Here is a 23519-nt window from a genome sequence, read left to right as displayed (position 1 = left end):
TGGGACGCCCTGAAGTGCTGCTGCACCATATGTCAGCACGCTAACCACTAGCTGAAAAAGTCTTTAAAATTTCAAAAAAAAATAATTTTAGGCCTTAAAAATTATTAAATTCACTGATATATTGTGTTGTAGGTCTTAAATCATTTAAAAAAGGTCTTAGTTTTCCTATGTCCAAGTAAAGCTACCCAATCTTTCATCGTTATTTAGGCCCAGACAGAATCTGCAGACATTTTTTGCTATTTCTTAGCAGAATTTTGTTTAAAAAAACAGCGGATTTATGCAGAATGATTTTGGGAGTATCACTGTTAAAAACTTAATATATGAAATAAAAATAATACCTTTTTAACTTGTATTTAATGGTTACAATGCAAATCCAAATAGATCCTCTTAACTGATAAACAAGTCTATCATATAATATATCCCAAAAGACAAAAAATATTACTTTACAAACTGTATTGTAAATAAATCATATGAACATTTCATATTGTTATTTTATTAAAATGACTAAACACAGAAGAGTTCTGAGTATATCTAACTTGAATGGCTATAACGGTCAAATTTACAGCATGTATTTTAGTGTTTGCTACTTAATCCCATGGCTTTAAATATGCATGCCTTTCCAAACCTTCTGATTGGAAAAAAAAACATTACTTGCCTTTCAAAGCAACATTTTTACTGTGCCATTGGTTTATAACTTGTCTTTAATTGATTACAAAAAGAGATTGTATTTAAAGGATAATGACCTCTTAAAATATGACAACAGAAATTCTAAGCTTAATTCACCCGCAGCTATCTCTCTGCAACTCTCACATGCTCGCCCACTGAAGCTGGGCTGTGCTGTCCCCAGTGAGTACGTGGATAAGATACCACATAGGCAAGCTAGGTTGCTGCCAGAAGTGGTGTTAGTGAGACCAGCAGGCAGTGCTCAACCAGCAATCTGTGTTGGTCCTAATGCCCCAGTATATTGAAAGCGCTACATAAATTTAAGGAATTATTATTAATAATTCAAAAATCTTAATAGCTTTTGACTTAAACGTATTTATGAATGTAATGTCTTATATGAATGGTCAGAATGATCGCTATGGCCATTCTAGTAGTTATAGAATTTTACCTGGAAACAACGTTGTCTTTTAAACATTCATCACATAAAAAAAATAAACGCTTTTAAAGAACTGTTCAAAAAACATAAATGGATCATTATAGTTCCCCTATGGGAACCTCGATTTTTAAGAGTGTGTGGAAGTCTACCATACTTTGAAAAATAAAATGGCTCAATTGGCTCATCAAATTGTTCGTAAATGCAGAAATTTACAAGAGACTATGGCTTACATCAGACCTTACACCATAAACATACCTGCCAACACTGCCATTTTCCTGGGAGTCACTTGTATTTCAGACCCATCTCCCGCCATCCTCCCATTTTGTTATTTCTCCTGGAAAACGCCTGTAATTTCACCCCCAATTTCACCCATGTAATTTTATGGATCGTGTCGCATTGCATTTTTTTTTTTCATATGACTTTTCAAAATTAAGGATTTACCAAATTTATCTCTGAGCACACCAAAAATAAAAAATTATTATTTATTAGCCACAAATTTGAAGTTTGTCAAAACAAGCAAAATATGGCTGCATACATGCGCTTTTTAATTTAACAAAACTTTTTTCTTAAAAAAAAAAAAAAAAGAACTATTGTCATGTATCTAAAATATGCAAAGTAATCTGTCCTGGCTAAAGATCTCAGATCACCTGTTAACTACACATAAATAGGAAGTTAATCTCATATTAAAGCAATGTTATTGTAAAAAAAAAAGAAATATATATATATATATATATATATATATATATATATATATATATATATATATATATATATATATATATATATATATATATATATATATATATATATAATTATACCATAGTAACAAAAATAAGTGTAAAAAACAAAAAAAAAGCAGATAAAAAAACATATGGTGTGTGATGATAAAAAGGTGATCACGTGCAAACGGTTAATGTTAGGCCTGCTTATAATCTGTTCAAGTATAATTTACGAAAGCAGTGCTTAATAATTAATGAGACCACTGCTGCTTACAAAAGCAAAGGAAAAAATAAATAAATCAGTAGCTCTAGATTATCTTTTTGTCCAGTCAAAGAGAACCAATTGCATCAGTTGTGTTTCCTCTAGGCACTCTTGCTTTCTTTTGTTCCTACGAACAGTTATGGTCAGCCCTGCTGCTTCTCGATTCTAAGATCACATTTGCACGAATATTAGGCCATCTTTATTGTCGAACCCTGCTTTTAAGAAAACTACAATTTAAAAATTATTTCCAACCAGCCAAACTGGCTAGCGGGAGTGACTGTCTAACCCGCCACAACTGAAATCTACCCGCATCTGGCAGGTTGGCAGGTGTTAATGTCAAGCCCTGAACACCACAGTGCAGTTACTAACCCGGTTCTCAACTGTGTTACTCAGACAAACATACACTGTCACCCCAACTCCCCCTGCCTGGTCTCCCGGAATTCCAGAGACAAATGTTGACAGGTATGACCATACGCCATATTCAAGCGATTCCTGTCAGTTTTCGGAAACCACTTGACTCATGACTCAGCCTACATGCTAAGCTAATCGTTACGTCACCCGTTGAGTGCTTCCTAAAATAAACACCAGAAAATACTTTCTAGAGCTCTTAGTTTTCTTAACACTATTGAGAAATTGTGTTTTCCTGGAAATGACGTCTTATTCTGTGCAAACAGCCTCACCAGATCAAGTGCTTTCGGGAGATGCGGACTCCATGCTTTGCTGGACTAGGTGTGACAGCGTCATTTGAGAAATGAGAGGCAAATTTACTCTGCATGACGCTAGTATTGTGGAAAGAATTTCCACCCAGGGTCCATAAGAATAATTAACAGTGAAATATTATAAACTGCCCCATAAAAGTGCTATATTGCCTGTCAAATTTCTAAACTTAGAGAGTCCACTTGTCAGAAAAGCTTTCGAAGTTAGCAAGAGCTATGCTGAAACAGCAAGCCTGGACGCATATAAAGTCATTTGTTTGTAGTTCAATTTCTAAATATGGCACTTGCTCTAACTACATTATGATAGAATCAGTTAGGAAAGGGTTTTGGAGTCAAAACATGCATTCAATGTAACAGCAATGCAGCATTCCTCACTTTTCAAGATGAAAAGAATTAATGCAACTCAGGTGTCAAAAAATGCATAGGTTATGGGTTGCGTGACCTGAATGCCCTTGTTTTTTTCTCAGTGTACCTCGTGCTAAATTAGCAAGACTGTGAATACATCTGCGGGAATTGGCTGACAAGGCTGCTGTAAAAATCACAGGGGGCAGTGCTTGTATAACACCGGTGATTTACTGGTCTGCAGATCTCACGCTTTGTGTTGATTTTGCCAAGCTCCCCCCGTTTCTCTTCCCTTTCCTGTAGCTTAATAAATGTCTTTGCACGAAAACCGAATATTCTAAACGCGTGATTGCCTTTGTCAGGCGATGGTGTTTAGGTTGGATTGAGCAGTGCTGTAATTATTGCTGTCATAAATGAATGGATCCTCCCCAAGCACTCTTACCGCTTTATCAAAGCTAACAAGTCTCCTCCATGTAGATCCAAAGTTTAAGGCTCCATTTCCTTCCGTGTTTTTCATTTCTTTTCAGTTTCAAAATCATGATTAACTGACACTTGAGTTGAGGCGTTTTGTGAACTCAAGGTTTTGAATTCCTCACACAAACAAGACTGCTCTTCTCAGAGCAATCAAAACAAAACTATTGAATTTAAAGTGATGTAATGTTTTCATGCATTGCAAAAAAACATTAAACTCTGGCCCTCTAATCCGATTGAATGAGCACTGTTTGAATAACTCTGCTGTCAATGATTTGACAATGAACACACAATGGCTAAAGTTGGTCCAATTTTTGAGTCCATCTCTTAATCCTGTTTCTTACACATATAGAGATCTTGTATTCAGCAAGCCATTCATGCAGGCAGGCAACAAATGTTAATAGCATATTTATATCAGTCAGCACTGTGTCTCTCCTCCGTATGCTTAGTGCAAGAAATCACCAGGAACGAGGTACATCTTGACTCATTAGTGTTGATAGATCTTGCTAGAATAAACATTTAGTAAGAGCAAGCCCATAATAAACTTAAACCCAATTGCTTTATCTTAGAAAAAGATAAGACGCATACCAAAACATTGCAACCTGCAACTGCCTTTTAGCTCTGTAAACCTGAAAGCTTAAGACCAAATACACCTAATAAGAAGCGCATATAATATATGGACATGGCAACCAGGGTCAGCACAAGCTCATCTGACAACCTAGGCCAGGGGTAGGCAAATTTGTTATGGTGAGCCACAGTCCTGAAGAGTTTTGATCTAACCTTGATTAAGGGTGCTTTCACACCTACACTTTTGTTTCGGAACGTATCTCGTTTGCCCAGTTAGCGCGGTTCGATTGGCATATGTGAACAGGGCAATCGCGCTCTGTTCCGCGCCAAAGTAATCGCTCCGAGATCGCTTGAATTAGGTGGTCTCGGCTCGATTGAAACGAACCCTGGAGCGGTTCGATTGCAGTGAGAAAGCGATCCGATCCAAGCGTGGTTATATCACAGTGTTTTATGCATATGTAATAGGCTTACGGCTATATGAAGAGAGAGTTATGAGTAGGGCGGGAAGTTTCACGAGTCTCCGGATGCCCGCAAACGAGTGATGATCTCCCGGTAATCTTGCGTCTCCCTCCCTTAAATAGGCATCGTCGAGCACACTTCTCACCCCTTCCCACCGCGTCTCTCCTCAGACATGTCGTGCGCGCGCACCCTGTCAATCACCACCAAACCACCACCTCTCCTGACAGCTGAGCGGGATGCTGCAAAATAAACCCTGACACTGACCAATGTAAGGAGAGTTTACTCGCACTTGACTTGTTTTAGCTCTTTTGGTCCGTTTAGAAACTTTGCAGTGTGAAAGCGAACCGCTCCAAGAGCAAAGAGCAACAATGTAACAATTGTAATCTCTGTTTCGGAACAACTGAATCGATTCACAGGTGTGAAAGCACCCTAAAATCTCAACTCCCTGACTTTGATTGGCTTATTGAGGTGTGCTTGATTAGGGTTGGAATGGAAATCTACAGGACTCTGGATCTCCAAGATCCCTAATCTAGGCAATGCACACTTTAAACAATATATTTAAAGACCACGACACACCAAGCTGACAGTCTGCCATTGGGTAGAATCATGACATCAGTGAGCATCTGTCAGGCTAGTTAGTTTGCTGTGTTCCACACATTGGCTGTTTCTCAATATTAGAACATCAGCGTTCTCGCATCCTCATGTTCTTGATGTAGCATAATCATCAACCGCCAAAGTTCAGTTCCAAATCTCAAGACCGCAAGAACGGAGGATGCATGAACATTCCTGGATGTGTTCTTGAGCACCGAACTCCTTCAAGAAGACCCAGAAGAAATTGTGACTGAATAAAGGAAGTGGGAAGTGCAGCATTTTGTGCAGATTCATTATTAAAGTTCAGAGTTATAATTTTTACTAAATGAGACTGTGAAAGTAAACATTCACAATGAAAATCGTAATAAAGGCATAAACACATTAGGGTGTTTATTTGATGAAGTTTGTATTAAAATCTGTTTTATTTGTATTGTGCAAAGTATATTTGTAAGGTTTTTGTGCATGTTATTTATACATTTCTCAGAGGATGTGTTCTGTGTTTCCGTGGTCTCCAGATTTTGTTCAAACTAGGTAACCTGGCAAGATCGCTCTTCACAAGAACGCAAGTCCGTTCTCTGTGTTCTTGGAATTGAGAAACACCCATCGACTCTAGTCAGGCTAATGTCAAAGGGAGATTACCCAATTTGGCATGTAGAATTTATGCTGGCTGTCTATGAAAGAGAGCATTTTGATTGGCTGTTCAGCTACAACTGAGAGTGTGAGAACAAAGACTGAAGTGGCCAAACTAAGCAAACAGTGCAAATTGAGAGGGAACACAAATAAGCCCGGTTGTCATTTTGTTGTGTTTCATATTATTTGCAGACAATATAGGTTATCAGATGTTTTCAGGAACAAATTCCTCTGTGGTGGTGAGTGAGAAGTACAATGAAAATGTTATGTAAATGCTACTTTTTTTAATGGTTTGTACTGTATGTATGTGGTAATAGTTCTGGTTTCCCTATGTGAAATGACAATACAGACATCTGTCACATGTGGTTATGAAAAGATACATCCTCTCACGCAGACACTAAAGGGAGTTACACTCCAGATGTGCCGCTCAGTGCCACAACACGGTGCGCACATGTCGGTTAAAAGTATTGCACACCAAACGCTCACATCCGCATGATATTTAACCTTAAACTATTCAGTTGTCTCTCTGTGGCGCTGCAGAAGTACAGTGCAGAAGAACAGTGTCCTGAGTCATGGCTGGGCGCTGCGGACAGCTGCCGACTTGCGGCACCAGTGTGTGTACCCTGATAGAAACCTATCTTTAGAATTCTAAAATTCATGGCGCTGCGTGGCGCGATGCTGTGCGTCGCTGAGGGGCGTTTCTGGTGTGTGACCCCCTTAAGCGTACATCCATGAAAACATGGCATACATCTATGTTTCAGTCAGCTGTCATCTGTTTTTTTGTGCTCACGTACAGTTTTTTAGACAGAAACAGACGCAGCCACCGTGTGGCAACACAGACGATTTTCATTACTGTCACAAGTACAGCTCAGCTGCACAGAATTCTCTGTATTATATAATAAGTCAAACGGAGGTGCTGATTCTCATTCCAGCAACGTCACGTCACGTAAAAGAACTGTCCAACACATTAGACACTTGAACGAGAGTGGGGAACCATCATCTTTGAGGAATGTGTCAGAAAAGAATCTTTGTAATTAAGATCAGTGATCACTTAAATGTCTCAGAAACTAAATAATAAAAAAAGAGTTGAGCTCACAGCTGTCTAATAGTGAAAGTAAGAGCAGTTTAACAGGCATAATGTGAAGGGAACTCAAGGCATTGGGACCAAACAGCTGTGTAGCCAGATGAAAACCACTTATCAGTGAAAAAAGGTTTTGATTTGCTAGGGAGGATAAAGATTGGACTCTGGAGCAAGGAAAGACGGTCATGTGGACTAATGAGTACAGGTTTGTTTCAGAGTGATGGAATCTGGGTGAGAAGTAAGTGATGCACCCATCATACCTAGTGTCCGTGGAGGCAGTGCTACAGTATGACCAGGGGATTCTGCAGTTGGTCAGGTCTAGGTTCGGAAATGTTGAGCAAACTAAGAATGAGGTCAGCTGAATATATGGAATGGCCAGGTTGTTCCATCAGTGGATTTTTCTTCCCTGATGGCTTAGACATATTCCAAGATTATAATGGTCAGGATTCATTGGGCTCAAGTTGTGAAGAGTTGTTCAGGGAGCATGAGAGCAATCCATTTCCAAATGGATTGGCCACCACAGAGTCCAAACCTTAACCCTACTGGAAAAAAAGAAACGCCCTTACTCTAGCACCTACACGGAATCTTTAGGATGTGCTGCAGAAGGCTTTACACAGCAGTCTGATTCTCCCATCATCAATACAAGATCTTGGTGATGGATTATTGCAAATCTGGATGGGAATAATGGCACATTACAGAATAGGGATGGGAAGATTAACCGATATGTATCGATACGCGGTCATGCGCGTGCACGATGCGAGTGCATCGGTTGAGCAGCAGAGGATGAATGAAATTTTGGAAGCAAATCGAGATGCATCGGTTTTTGCGAGATGCATCGATTTTTCCGAGATACAGCTTATATTTTTAATATAGAATGTATTTTTTATTTATTAACAAGTGTTGTCAACCTGTTTTGGCGCATAATTTAATCGACCTACATAAAGTAAGCCTTAGCAACGGATTTGCGGATGTGCACACACTACAACTCAGTGTATCAGGTGTGCGGATGAAGCTAGTGGAGCGCCCTCAGAAAGCGCGAGAAGCAAAACAAACATTTTATTCCCCACTGAGTTTTAAATCTAAAGTATGGCAAGCAACATTATGGATTTAAGGATGGACGACATGACAGGACAGATGCAATTTGCAAAATGTGCCGCGCATCTGTAAAATACGCGGGCAGTATGACTAATCTGATATCTCACTTGAAGCGGCGCCACGGTGTTGTTGTGAAAGCATCTTCCAGTGTTTCTGCATCCCCGGCTTTCGCACTGCTTCAACCAGCTCCAAAAGTGGTGAGAAAAGCATTGCAAGTTTTTTTTCCATGCGCAACAGTTCTGCTCGCTCTACGCCAATAACGGATGTTATTGCATTGTTCATCTGCAAAGATATTCAGCCTAGTGTCACGGAGAACGAAGGTTTTAAACACCTACTCCTGTTAATTTTTATTTAATAATAATAATAATAATATTAATAATAATAATGATAAAAATAATTGGGTGTCACGGTGGCACAGTGGGTAGTTTGACCACCTCACAGCAAGAAGATTGCTGGTTTGTTATATTTTTATTAGCCTGTTGTTTACAGTGACAGTGATGTTTCAAAGCAGCATAACACTGCTAGTTCACAACCTTAAGTTTTGAATAATCAGTGGCAAAATATCTTTGTAAAACTTGTTTTCATAGTTGAGAAGTTAAATCACAATTCTTGTTGTGCAATGCTAATTTTATTAATGTTGAAAGAGTGCAAATATATACATATTTTTTTAATATATATTGCACTTATACATTCTGTTTATCTTGAAAATACTTAAATAATATGTGCTATATGTTCTAAAATGGCCCTCTACTGTAAACTGACACTCTGGCTCTAAGAGAAGAGCCAGTTTGTAAAAAAAAGTCTTGGTTTTGCTTGGTTAATAAATAATCTAATAATAAATAAAACTCATTCAATGGCACAGCATCCTCTTTCACATCATCTCATAAATTTGATCTAATTAGTTAGTGCTGAAATATCGCATCGTATCGTGATATGGGTGTGAATCGTATCGTGTTGCATCGCAATATGTCACAAATGTATCGCTAATATATCAGATCGTATTCTTTGTATCGAGATGCGTATCGGATCGGCATTATAGCTTAGATGCCCAACCCTATTACAGAAGCATATTGGAGGCTACTCAAACTGAAATCCTTTTTATAAATTTTATAAATCTTATAGATTTATTTTATTTAGTTTTATACACTATTGCATTCTGTCAAAAGATAAAAACAGTAGAGTAACCATTTTCAAAAACTGAGCTAAGACTGAAAGGTGGACATGAGGGAAATTACAATGGTTCTCTGCGATAGTGACAAAACAACTAAACATTTTGACATGCAGTCTTTACGCAATGCCAAGAGGACAAATGATTTTGGGGGCACTGACTATTTAAATGAGAAGGAAATTTAGTTTTGACACACGAGTGAACAGTTTTGGAAAAGATATGAGCTTTTCCAAGTGAGCTATAGTGTTGTGCTAAACTGTAAGAATGTTTTGCAAAACAATCTTAGAGTGTTGAGAATGTAATTCCTGTTTCAAGAAATGAGGCAAACCAAATGAGTAAAACTGTAACATCATGTCTGAATAGCAGTGATTTCCTGCATCTGTATTAACGAACACTCTCAGAAACAAAGTTACAAAAACTGTTACTGGGCCAGAACCTTTTCAAATGGCATGCTTGTTTCCTATATTGTACTGTAAACATGAATATTAGTACCTAAAAATTCAAAAGGTTCAATTTTGTACTATGTAATACGCACCATTGAGGTACCAACACAGACTCTTTAGGTACCAACATGTTATTTTTGAAAAGGAACCTGTCCAGTGATAGCTTTTTTACCTTTTTTCTGGGAGTACACCTTCTACTGTGATATACATGATTCAATAATACAACATTGTGCCTCTGATATAGTAGATAAGAGCTGCTGTTTGTGTTTTACAGACCTTGGCAAGTCAGTTAAATAAACTCACGGAATGCTAATTATTTGTTGTTTTGTTGTTAGATTCAAGTCCATTAAACCCTAAAATGTTTGCCAAAAAAAGCCGTCTTTTTTGTTTTTGGTGATCCCATTTCAAGTATAAAAAAAGTTTTAATAAAACTGCTTTTTTTCTATACAATTAAAACAAATGTATTCACCCATTCCATTCTATTTTTAATCCAATTGTTTTACGTAAAAATAATGAGGGCCCTAGTATGAGAAGAGAGCCAATTTCAGGAGCCGCAGAGTGACAGTGTGTGTGGCTCATGTTATCAAGTGCAGAGTGAATGCTCTCCAGCACCAAATGAGTGTTGACTTTGGTTTCCAGGGAACACAGAGACTCACAACACTAACTTCATAACAAATATCAGTCAGTCCAGAGGCCCTCACTCCCCCCCTTATAGTGCGAGTGAGGCTGATGGGAAACGAACCAGCCTGTGTTTTTCAGCACGTTTTTTTTTTTTTTTTTTTTTGGATAGTACTGTAGTTCAGCATGAGCTAATCAGCTATTTGTACTTAATGTTCACACATGGGTTTGTTCTCATTTTGCAACATTATATATATATATATATATATATATATATATATATATATATATATATATATATATATATATATATATATTAATTATATCACTAAATGTAATATATATTGCTGTATCTACCCTCAAACATTCATTGTTTCTTATGTATTTTTTTCACTTTTAAAAATAAAGGTTGACATTGATTATTACAATTAAAGGCAATTAAACCGACAATAGCTACATTTCCATCCACCTATTTTTATGCGCATTTCGGATGAGCGCATAAAAAAAATTGGTTTATGGAAACCCAAGATTTTGAAAATGAGCATAAAAAACATGTGCATAACTTGCTAATAAACTTTCTATTTGATAAGAAAAGGTGCGCATGAACTACGATGGAAACATTTTTAATGAACAAATTCCAGTATGCACATTATAAAAGGTCTTGTGATTTTGTTATAAGAGATCATGTGATGATATAATCTGAAATGTTGTTTTAGTCATTCTAAAACACCTTAACCATTTCACTGTCAAAAGCATCTGCGCTCCGCGTCTCATGCCGTCACACGCCATAATGCATTTATTGCACGTCAGCATACTGTCTTCTGAAGCGCAAGTCATTCATTACATAAGGAAAAGATTCACGCAGCGTCTCCTACCACAGCAAATTCCATTTTTTCTGTTGATATTTGCTACCAGTTAATCGGGAAGTGACGATTTTGTTCTGTTCTGTTTTTTGTTCTGCTCTTTAATGGGATATTCCTGTTTTGCGCATAAAGTTAATTGGAATTTTGGATGGAAACATGTATAGTTCTACTCTTAATATTCATAGAAACTTTTCATAGTACTAATGTTATCATACTACGTTTTTATAATGGAAAAGGTTCTTTAGTGTTTTAGAAAATTCTACATACTAACGCCAAGTTCAGATCTGGGCAAGCGTTTCATCGCTGCTTTGTTTACACCGCAAGATAGATCGGCGACAGGGGGTTTCACAATGCATGACTTTACAATAGGAAGAATTAAGTAAGTTAAATTAAGTACCAGGGGCGGACTGGCCATCTGACAATTCTGGCAAATGCCAGAAGGGCCGAACCATTTTTTTTAAATGTGGGCCGGTCAGTTTTTTATTTTTTTATTTTATTATTATTTTTTATATGTATTGTTTTTACATGCAGCTTTTATCTCGTGCAAGGTGAATATTATGATGAAGTTGATGATGGTAATAATAGTAATAGTAATAGTAAATGATAAACATTTGGCCCAATCGGTGATAGTTTCGAGAGGGGTCGACTCAATCAAAGGTTACGCGGACATAATCAAAATCTGGCAAGAATGTCAAACAAACAGTACGTATGATAATGTGGGCTGGTGTGGCTATAGTGCCAGGGCTGAATTTTTGTCCCAGTCCGTCCCTGTTAAGTACATAACGAGAAAGAAGCCTTTAATGGGGTAGAAAATGTACATATTTGCTTACCTGGGTTTGAAGGGAATTAGCAATTTCTCCTCAACTTTTTTCTTTGTTTGCCTGGTTATGATATTGCTCAGATGACACAACAGACAAACACAGGTGCTCCTGCCAAACTTACATGAGTAAATGATTAGTAAATTTACACAAGCACCGACTTACCTGTGATTTCAAACATTTGTCTGCGATTTCTCAAAACCTGGTGGTGAGTCTAAATCTGGGATAAAATCATGCAGTCTGAACTCTGCATAAGACAGACAATGGTGCTATGTACCATTCACCAAAAGGTTCTTTGGGGAACTTCTTATGGCAGGAACCTCTATGGCAAAAATACCATTTGGTTTTATTTTTAAGATTTTTTTCTTGTTTTCATCCATTTGTAAAGACAAATCGTTTAATCTAATTGCATCTTACTTTTTTCCAGGAGAAAATAAAAAGAACCAACAGAACCGTGGAGAAAATAGCAAGAACCGCGGACGAGACTCTAAGGAAAGAGGAGGAAACAAGAAAAGAAAGAACACTAACCGGTCCACCACTGTCCCCACCATTACAACCAGCATGGTGACCTAATTTCATCACAGCATCAGGTGGGCTCACGAAAAGAGAACCTCTGGCTCATCTTCAAGACTGACTGCGACAAGGTCAAAGTTATGCGCAAACATTTTAAAAAGGAATAACGCTGCTACATTTAAAAATAAACATGATCAATGACAATGAGAACTGGAGGATTGCTGTACAAAAAAAATGAACTGTGTGTAAAGCTTGAGGGAACTAAGATGCTGGCTCGGTTAAGTCCCATGCTATTTGCAAGAAGTGTGCGAGTGCATGGTTATCTTTTTGTAAGCCTTTTGTGGTTGGAGACATGTTCCATATGTTCCTCTTAGACCTATCAGAAAGGTTTCTGAACCATAGAGGAAACCACAAACAAGGTCTACCGTCCTTACATTGCTTAAAAAGCATCTAAAACACATCCGAATCTTTTGTGGTTCGCCTAATCCAGCTGTAATCGCATTCTTTTGGGATCTCCTAATGTTTTTGACAGGTAGCAAACAGTCTGGAGTCTGTCTCAGAGTGAAAACTTTCTGTTTTTTGTATGTTTTTTTTTCTGTTGTTTATAACAAAAGAAGGCACTGGAACTGATATTGTGGTTTACAGAGAGAATGCGGAAAAAGAAGAAACTTTAATAATGATGAAACTATCCAAATATGAAGGGAAATATGTTATTATATACAGTACCTAGAGACAAGCGCACTTATAACTTACAAGCGGTTTTATTTTTGTTTTGTTTATTGTGGTTTTTTGGTTAGGGGACGACAAATACAGTATTTTCTGCACAGAAGACGGCAGCAATAATATGAGGAATGTACAGTTTTGACGTATGTGTATAAAAGATTGTGTGCTTGTGTCCGGTTTTTATGTTTGACTTTTTGTGTGCACCTTTATGTTGTAAGTCAATGAGATGAGAGATGTTGACGGACTGTTACGGAACACTTATCAAGACCAAGCCATTGAGAATCTAAACCAGCATAATGCTTAAGTTGCATTGTTTAGTTACTATCATTTTTGTCATTGCTCAGTTATCAAGTTTGCAACTGGTTCAGTATATCATATTCATAATGCTTTGCGACATACAATATCAGAGGGAGGAAGGCTGTACATCATACAGTTATTTATATGTAGCTTCCATTCACACTTTTCTCAGTCTGTTTGCTTTTCACAGTTTATGCACTTGGGCTGTGTTTTTCCTAAAAGCATTGTGAGGAGATCGTAGAGGCTGTTGGTTCTTATCGTTTCTATGAATCTGCTTATGATGTTTTATGGAAATCTTGGCCAGATCAGTGGGTTTTCACCATATACACACTCCCCTATGGAGAATTATGACACCGAACATGTCATCTTCCGTTAATCTTGATGCAATATACATATTGTATTATATCAGTCTGTTTCTATAAAACGCTACAAGGTAAATAAAAACTTAAAACATTTGAATTTGTTTATATGTATAAAGAATTCTTCATGAAATCTTTTTGTCTTTTGTGTTTGATGGCCTCACATGGGACAGTTGCAGGACGATAGTCTGGGGCAAGCTGTACGGCTTTATAAGTTATAGATTCATACAAATTATTACAATATTTGTCAGGCTAAACGATGTTTGGAAAAGTTTGCTAATTATTTTGCTTTTGGTTTTCTTGTTTCAAATTAACATTTCATCAGGTTTTATATTTATGTAGTTCACACTGCATGTCTAGTCGATAAGTTATGAGTTTCTTTCTTCTGTTGAACACAAAAGAAGACATTTTGAAGAAAGCTGAAAACCTGCAACCATTGACTTCCGTAAAAACAAATACTATGGAAGTAAATGGGTAAAGCTTTCCTGGTTTCTTCAAAATATCTTCTTAAGGCTGGTACACACAAACAACTAGCACTGACAAAACAAACTGTGTTGTCTGCTCATGTCTGGTTCTATCTGCACCAAAAAGCATTCCGCATATACCTATTGTCATTTTCCAGGGAAGGATTCGCTACTGCAAGTAAGTCTGATAATTTAATAATCTGTATGATTTGAGAAATGTAGTCAAATTACAGACGACCTCTTTGTGTTCCTTCATGATTGTTTATTTGTTATTAGGGCTGCACGATATTGGAAAAATCTAACATTGCGATATTTTTTTATTTGGCGATATTTATTGCAATATGAATACAATTTCACCAGACGACTTAATATATTTGGAAAGAGTTTATAATGTTAGATCTATTGGGACGATTCTGCAGTGGGAGTGCATCTCCGTACAATCTAATAAACAATCTTTTAGGAGTGCCCCGACACATTTTCAATGTAGTCTGTGCTATTTGCAGTTCATTTCTGTATTTGCATGTGTTTTGAGTATTTTTATGCATAACTATCTATAAATACAATCAAGAAAAAATACAATTGAAATAAAGTGTTTTCTGAGTCTAACAGTATTCAAGAACAGTAACTAAATGATACAAATATAAATAAATCAATAAAATTAATTGTAGTTAAGGTCACAAATGGTACAATTTCTTATACCTGAATGCTTTTAAAGACATACAATCACAGTCATTAAAAAGTACATGCAAATGGTTCATTATAATACAAACTCTACATTGCAAATCCTGATGTGACTATTGCGAATGATCACATTGCGATATTGATGTTGAAATGATAGCCCTACTTGCTATGTCACTTCAATCTTGCACTCTGATTCATTGCTGATTAACCAGTCGGAGTGCACTCTTCAGCCGACGGCCTGATTCCAATTTGACACGCTGAAATGGGCCAACGAGCTCTGACGTTAACCAGAAGAGAGACAATGTGTCGACACCAAACCAACTAGCTGGACTGATGAAGCCTAACGGCCAATCATCTGCCTAGTGTGGTGTGTGCTGGCCCTCATGTGTTCAACAGAAAAAAAAAATGGTTTGGAACAAATGAAAGGTGAAGGATACCTTACTAAGTCAAACTGTTTAACATTTTGAATCAAATTAAACTGAATAGTGTGTAAATCTGAATAGTGGCTCTTAAAGGGCACAATACATAAGAGAATATTACATGATAATGTGATATGCATTATATATGTACTCTTATTACAACCGGATACTGATTCACAACCTGATGGTTGAGAGGGCTACCAGTTTATCCCTATCATGAATAAAAAAAATGACACTACATCCATAAGTAGGTGAAGGCAAGAAAAGTTTCTTAATCATCATTAAAGCAATCAAAAATGTTTTGAACGTACTTCACAATCATTATATTTAGTTTAGATGGAATAAATATGTTTAGTGTGCAATGTTTATGCACTACATCTGCCACATTGTCATGTTAATACATAGCTTGTGTTGCTTCATTTCCATTCATAAATTCTCTCTTGTGGCCTCATGGGATAGTAAAGTGTCCTTCAAATGCACACTTCAGAATCTCGGTGGAAGCAGTAGGTATTTCTGGTGAATACAAATTTGGACATCCTATACAGTATATTCACTCACCGGCCACTTTATTAGGTACACCTGTCCAACTGCTTATTAACGCAAATTTCTAATCAGCCAATCACATTGCAGCAGCTCAATGCATTTAGGCATGTAGGCAGGGTCAAGACGATCTTCTGCATCTCAAACTGAGAATCAGATTGAAAGGTGATTTGAATGACTTTGAACGTGGCATGGTTGTTGGTGCCAAAACAGCTGGTCTGAGTATTTCAGAAACTGCTGATCTACTGGGATTTTCACGCACAACCATCTCTAGGGTTTACAGAGAATGGTCCGAAACAGAGAAAATATACAGTGAGTGTCATTTTTGTGGGCACAAATGCCTTGTTGATGTCAGAGGTCAGAAGGGAATGGTCAGACTGGTCCGAGGCAGGCAACAGTAACTCAAATAACCGTTTGTTACAGTTGAAGTATGCAGAAGAGCATCTCTAACTGCACAACACATCAAACCTTGAGGCAGATGGGCTACAGCAGCAGATAACCACACCGGGTGCCACTCCTGTCAGCTAAGAACAGGAAACTGAGGCTACAATTCACACAAGCTCACCAAAATTGGACAATAGAAGATTGGAAAAAACGTTGCCTGTTCTGATGAGTCTCGATTTCTTCTGTGACATTCGGTGTTGGTTCAGAATTTGGCGTTAACAACATGAAAGCATGGATCCATCCTGCCTTGTATCAATGGTTCAGGCTAGTGGTGGTGATGTAATTATGTGGGGGATATTTTCTTGGCACACTTTGGGCCCATTAGTATCAATTGAGCATCGTGTCAACACCACAGCCGCCCTGAGTATTGCTGCTAACCATGTCCATCCCTTTATGACCAGTGTACTCATCTTCTGATGGCTATTTCCAGCAGGATAACGTGCCATGTCATAAAGCTCAAATCATCATAGACTGGATTTTTGAACATGACAATGAGTTCACTGTACTCAAATAGCCTATACAGTAACCAGATCCTAATCCAATAGAGCACATTTGGGATGTGGTGGACCCGGAGATGCATCATGGATGTGCAGCTGATAAATCTGCAGCCACTGCGTGATGCTATCATGTCAATATGGACCAAATTATATTAGATCTCTAAGAATTCTTCTGTATAACACAAATATTTTTTTTTTAAGAAAGCAAGCTGAAAAAGCTGTAACCATTGATTTTTTTATACTAGGAAAAACAAATAAATTAAAGTCAATAGGTGCAGGTTTCCAACATTTTCCATATCTACAACATTTACATATGAACTTGAATGTTTAATATGTGGTTTGCAAATATTGTTAAATCATTTCTATATGGGACACTCCTTGTATAATGTAATCTGTGTTGCCTGATAAGAATTTATCTATGATATATTTACAGTACAGCAGATTTTCACTGGGGTGGTCCGTGTCACAACACTATTTGGGCGAGAAGGTGTTTTTGTTTGCGTGATTCGCGTTCAGCGGTTGTGGTTCAGAATGTACGGTGGTAGTTGGTGCCCAGGCAAGGCCTGTAAAAGTTGAGACTGAAATAAAAACTAATGATGTGTCATCGCCAGGGGGAGGAGCTTCAGCAGGATCGCACCCTTCAACCACAACAGCCGTTTCTCATTACAGAGGGGAGGGCAGAAGAACGGTAGAGAGTGGACTGTAAATTACACTTTCATCCCCCTTCCTGACCATAAATTCTTGCGCCGGCTCCATGGGACAGAGCTCTCCCTCTTGTTCACCCTTTCTCGCTCCTCTCCCATCCTTTCTCTCCCTCGTTTCATCTTCTCTGGCCTCCCTTCGGACCCCCTCACTGCTTTTATTCTGACACATTTCTATTTTATCAGCTCTTGATTTCTCATTAATGAGGAGCCCCTAAGTGAAACATGGTGTTGGGGGAAAAGGGAGGTGAAAAGTACATTAATGTTCCCTCACTCAAAAAAAAAAGACTTTTGCTGCTTGTTCAAACTCCTTATTTAAAACAATTTTTGTGACAACTTAATTGTTTTTTTGTTCAATCCACTTAAATTTGAAAAAACTATTAATTTAACTGAATTAATTAATTAAACTGAATTTCCCACTCTCAATTTAAAATTTATATCACAGTTTTGAGTAAACATCTCGCAAATCTGACATTTTCCTGCAGAATCGTTTATATTTTGCCATTTTGCCAACGCCGTATCACCCTACAGCCCAAGACCGGTTACTTACTGAAGCTAAGCAGGACTGAGCCTGGTTAGTACCGTGGCAATTCATGTAAAGAGTAGGGGTGTAACCAGAGGCAGACTTAACCAATAAGCGAGGTAAGCAGCCGCTTAGGACCCTGGGAAATTAGGGGGCCCCGACCAATGCCAAGAAGCCTATTTAATCATATAGCTTTTTTATTATTATTATTTACCATTTGTTGTAAATCTGTCTATAACTATTAAGATTATAATGTTCTTAATTCTTTTCAAATCCTGGGCCCCATGAATAGTGGAACTTTACTTAATTTGAATTTATTTTACATTAAGAAGATAAAGGTTCCACTTGAAATAGATTTTTAACATTTAGTTTATTCACAAGAAACAAAACAAAAAGAATAAATCTACAGAAAAAATATCTATAGAGAAAGAGAGAGTTTTGAGTTTCAATGCTAGGGCCCTATACATGAAATAGCTTAGGGCCCCAAAATCACTAAGTCCGTCCCTTTGTGTAACCCCGGTGTCCTGGCCAAATTCCTTCCATCGGCCCTTGCCAATCATCGTCTTCCAATCATCCCCATCCACTGAATTGGCTCTATCATTGTCTCTCTACTCCATCTATAGCTGGTGTGGTGAGCACACTGGCGCAGTTGTCCTGTGGTTGCCGTCGCATCATCTAAGTGGATGCTGCACACTAGTGATGGTGTGGAGAGACCGACGCCACCCTTACCTATTGTGAAGCACTTGGGGTGTATGGCCATACATGTTAAATGCAGTGGTGTAAAGTAACTAGTTACAAATACTCAAATGACTGTAATTGAATAGTTTTTCTCAGGAATTGTAATTTACTGAGTAGTTTTAAAAATGTGTATTTTTACTTTAGTACATTTTTAGTGCATTATCAGTACTTTTACTCCACTACTTTCCCCCAACCTTCAGTCACTACTTCTTTCTTCTTTATGGGAATTAGAAAATCAGTCTTGCAAGTCCAATCAAATCACACAAAGAAAGTAAATCGCATCATAATGAACTACCTCAAGACATGGGCGCTTTATAAATGCAGCAAACTGTTTGGAAGCATTAAAAGTGTCCAAGAAGTTGTTCAAAACCTTTACAAGCATTGACCCAGAGACTGTTTAGATGCATGTCACTGATGAGAAGATGACGATTGTTTACTGTATGATGACTGAAATAGCTTAAACACCCAGCAGGCACAAGATGTCAACATGACATCAGATTGACATTGTACACCGTCATGGGGACATTGCATTTTGTTTGGAAATGAAAATCGTGTTAACGTCAGAACTCAACGTCAGGCAAAAGTCAATGACCAACATCCAACCTAAAACCAACCTAATATTAACATCTAATGATGTTACAGCTTGATGTTGTGTGGACGTTACCACTATTGACATTTATCAGTAGTTGGATTTTAGTTGCCATACCTGATGAATAAATGTCAGTATTTGATAATGTCAATATTATGTTTGTTTTTGGTCGACGTTGGATTTTGGTTACTTTCTAACAACCTAGAATCAGTCATTATTGGACATCAAAATAACATTGTACTTATGACATTGTGTGCCTGCTGGGCAATAACTAGATGCACTACAGAATGTTACGTGTACACACATCCACAAATTGCATGTAAACGCATCAGGATTTTACAGCGTAACGCTTTTGAAAGGGCTACTTTTTACTCATACTTTGAGTAATATTTACAACAGGTACTTTTACTTTACTCACACTACATTTTTAGGCAAGTAATGCTAAAGTACTTTTACTTGAGTATGATTTTTCAGTACACTTTCCAGACAATTAAAATTTTTTCTCACAATTTTGAGTTATATCTTTACATTTTTGCATATTTATATTTTTGAGTTTATATCTTGCAATTAAAATCTTCCAATTTGGTGGATGGGGATGATTGGGAGGCTATCATCGGTAAGGGCCTATGGAGGGTATTTGACCAGGATACCCTACTCTTTTACAAGAAGTTCCATGGGATTATAAATGACCACAGAGAGTCCGGACCTCGGTTTTCGTTTAACGAAAGACAGCATCCACTGACACTTCACTTTACTGGGGCATGAGGACTCACACAGACCGCAGGTTGAGTGCCCCCTGCTGGCCTCACTAACACCACTTGCGACAGCAACCTAGTTTTTCCATGTAGTCTCCCATCCAGGTTCTGACCAGACCCAGCTCTGCTTAGCTTCTGTGAGTAACCGGTCTTGGGCTGCAGGGTGAAATGGCTGTGGCCACACTGTCGCCTCACAGCAAGAAGGTTGCTGGTTCGAGTCCAGGCTGGTCCAGTTGGCATTCCTCTGTGAAGTTTGCATGTTGTCCCTGTGTTCGTGTGGGTTTCCTCCGGGTCTTCCGGTTTCCTCCACAGTCCAAAGACCTGCGCTATAGGTGAATTAAATAAACTATGGCCGTAGCATATGTGTGTGAATGTGACAGTGAATAGGTGTTTCACAGTACTTAGGTTGCAGCTGGAAAGGCATCCACTGTGTAAAACATATGCTGGATAAGTTGGTGGTTCTTTCCGCAGTGGCGACCCCTGATTAATAAAGGGACTAAGCCAAAAGAAAATGAATGAATGAATTTCAATAGCGGATACATGCTTCTTTGCTAAATTTGGTTTGTGACTGCAAAACTTTTGAAAAAGCCTTTAAAATAAACATGTTTTTCCTCTTCACCTTCACATGCACGAAATGCTGATAAACCTGCAGAATGAACAACTGAATTATACGAAAAACATCAAGATTATGCCCTCGTCTTTATATTTCACCTCTCAAGTGCTGAGCATTTTTACTTAATCAACGAACTCAAAAGTCCCCCCATCCTTCCTCTCAGGTCAGAGACTCCATCGGAGCAAATGAGGCCACAAGTCTCCCGCATGTCATATAGCTACTCTTCGCATATAAGCCAGTGCTCTCCCACTGTTATTACCAATTACCCAATTTCTGTCTTTCTTTCAAATCATAACCAAATCCAGCTCTCCTCACATGAACCCAGGGATTCCCCAGAGTGAAAACTGCTCCACGGTTTTTCATCTCTCCTGCTCTGAAACACAACAGCCTCTCTCATATGGACCGAGATCTGAGGCGAGGGGAAATGGGGGCCAAAAAGGGATGTTTCTAAAGGGGTGCCTGTGGAACGGGGCATGATGGAGTGTGTGGGTGGTGGGATTTATAAGCTGGCACCGTGTATGTGGTGTCTACCAGCCAGGCGCCATGCCAGAGCAGGAGATATATCTGACCAACAGGAGGTTTATAGAAGAACCAAGCCTGCTAAATATAACCGGATCAATGTAGTACAACTCCAAATGGAAGGCATAAAATAACATAACCGTGAAAGTTTTCTTTATAATTGATAGCTGGCGATTCACAAGCCTTCGAGGTGATGAGGCTAGCAGTAACAGGCCTTGGTCAGCAGGTGCAGACGGGATGTAAAACTCCTGTGCGTGTCAGGATGAGACCATTGGAGCCAAGAACTGTACTTGACTTGCATGGGAACTCCACAAACATCTGCTTCCACCCATCAGACACAGCGTTTGATTCACAGTTTAGGCACTTTCTTATTTGCTCGTATTAGCTGGGGAATTATTCTTGTCAGGTTTTCTAAATTACGCTTATTGAGATTGATCAAAACTAGCGCGATCGGCTTTTGTTTTTAAAATGGCTGCTCTGACTGTTAAATTGAAATGACAGATACAATGTTGAGGCACGATTGCTTAATATGAGTTAATATGATCTAATTACACGCCTCATTACAACTTTCTGCTGTTAAATTACAAGCTCACGTATATTCTAGTTGAAAACTGCCTTCTTATAATATGGAGCTGAGATGCAAACATTTGTTACTGGGTAATTTTATTTCTTTAACATTTAGGACAGATTTTAGAAGCATGAGGAGAAACATCGTACTTGTGGTTTTGTTTTGGAATTAGTAGGAAAGTGCTGCCGCTTAGTGGTTGTTTTAAGCACTTCTGGGGCTTTTTTGTTTAATATTCTCATGTGGTTTGTTTTATAAATGTTTTATATAAATCATTTTGTTAGCTATAGTCTATATTGTTTTCTAGGTTGTAGGATTGATGACATATTATAAAATAAATAAATAGATAGATATAAATAAATAGTAATAATAATAATAATAATCTAGTGATGATAATCATTTAAAGATTTAAAGTTTAACCGTGTTTTTTGTGAATTTGTATAACAATATTATCATTTAAAATGTGTAATACAGCGATCTCGGTTCCATGTTTATATAAAAACATACAAGTTTGGGATATTTGCATTAAAACCAGACCAGTTTTTATGTATGTACTGTAAATTTATTACAAAAAAAACATTTCTGATTGTCAAACTTATCAGAGGGACCATAAAGTTGGGTACGATAAAGTTGTCCGTAGTGAATGTGTGTGAATGAGAGTGTATGGGTGTTTCCTAGTGATGGGTATAGCTGGAAGGGCATCCGCTGCATAGCGTAATACATATGCTGAATAAGTCGGTGGTTCATTCCATTGTGGCTACCCTGATTAATAATGGGACTAAGCCGAAAAGAAAATAAATGAATGAATGAATGAATAAATGAAACTTATTAGAACATTTAGTGTAGCCTACTTATTGAAATTGCATGGTGTGTCCAAAAGCATTGATGAGAAGAACGCCAGGAAAGAAATGATTCGCATTTGTCAGAAATTGCTGCCAGAAATTGCAGACTGTCTTCCTTAAAACTCATTGCAGAGTCATCTAAATAACATGCTGCTAATGTAAAGATAATTTTGTGAGAAATGTGAGAATCTTAATTCTATTAGATGTTAATTGTAATTGAGATTTTTTAGAGAGCACTTATACGGTCTTGAGGATGTATTTAAAGGAAATAAAATAGTTGAGAATTTTTGTTTGTATTAGAAATGTCAACAAGCGTTATTAATATTTTTTTGTACATGTTACAATTTGTTACATGCTGTTACAGTTTTTTAAAAAGTGGCACATATATGTTATTGTTTTTTTTGTGCAAGTAATGAACACTTCAGTATTTTCTGATAAATTACCAAGTTGATTTCAAATTGTGTACAGTTGAAGTCAGAATTATTAGCCCCCTTCAAAATGTTTCTTCTTTTAAATTTTTTTTCCAAATGATGTTTAATAGAGCAAGGAAATTTTCACAGTATGTCTGGTAATATTATGTCTTCTGGAAAAGTCTTATTTGTTTTATTTTGACTAGAATAAAAGCAGTTTTAAATTTTTTAAACACCATTTTAAGGTCAAAATTATTAGCACCTTTTAATTTTTTCGATAGTCTACAGAACAAACCATTATATAGTAACTTGCCTAGCTACCTTAACCTTTCTAGTTAACCTAATTAACCTAAGCCTTTAAATGTCACTTTAAGCTGTATAGAAG

General features: G+C 37.6%; 1 protein-coding gene across 7 annotated transcripts in view; it reads left to right on the top strand.

The window, feature by feature from the left end:
* The window catches only part of rspo1 (R-spondin 1), a 46022-nt gene extending 32088 nt beyond the window's left edge, over positions 1-13934 (top strand). For all 7 annotated transcript variants that reach the window (XM_087285590.1, XM_087285586.1, XM_087285588.1 and 4 more), the window contains 1 exon segment: positions 12370-13934. In XM_087285590.1, the coding sequence (XP_087141716.1) occupies positions 12370-12515 (146 nt within the window). In that variant the 3' untranslated portion in view covers positions 12516-13934.
* The last annotated feature ends 9585 nt before the right edge of the window (positions 13935-23519 follow it).

This window comes from Danio rerio, chromosome 16, assembly GCF_052040795.2.
Source record: "Danio rerio strain M-AB ecotype USA chromosome 16, GRCz13ab, whole genome shotgun sequence".
Classification (NCBI taxonomy): Eukaryota; Metazoa; Chordata; class Actinopteri; order Cypriniformes; family Danionidae; genus Danio; species Danio rerio.
The sequence above is the reverse complement of the archived record's forward strand: the minus strand, read 5'-3'. Positions and strand labels throughout refer to the sequence as shown.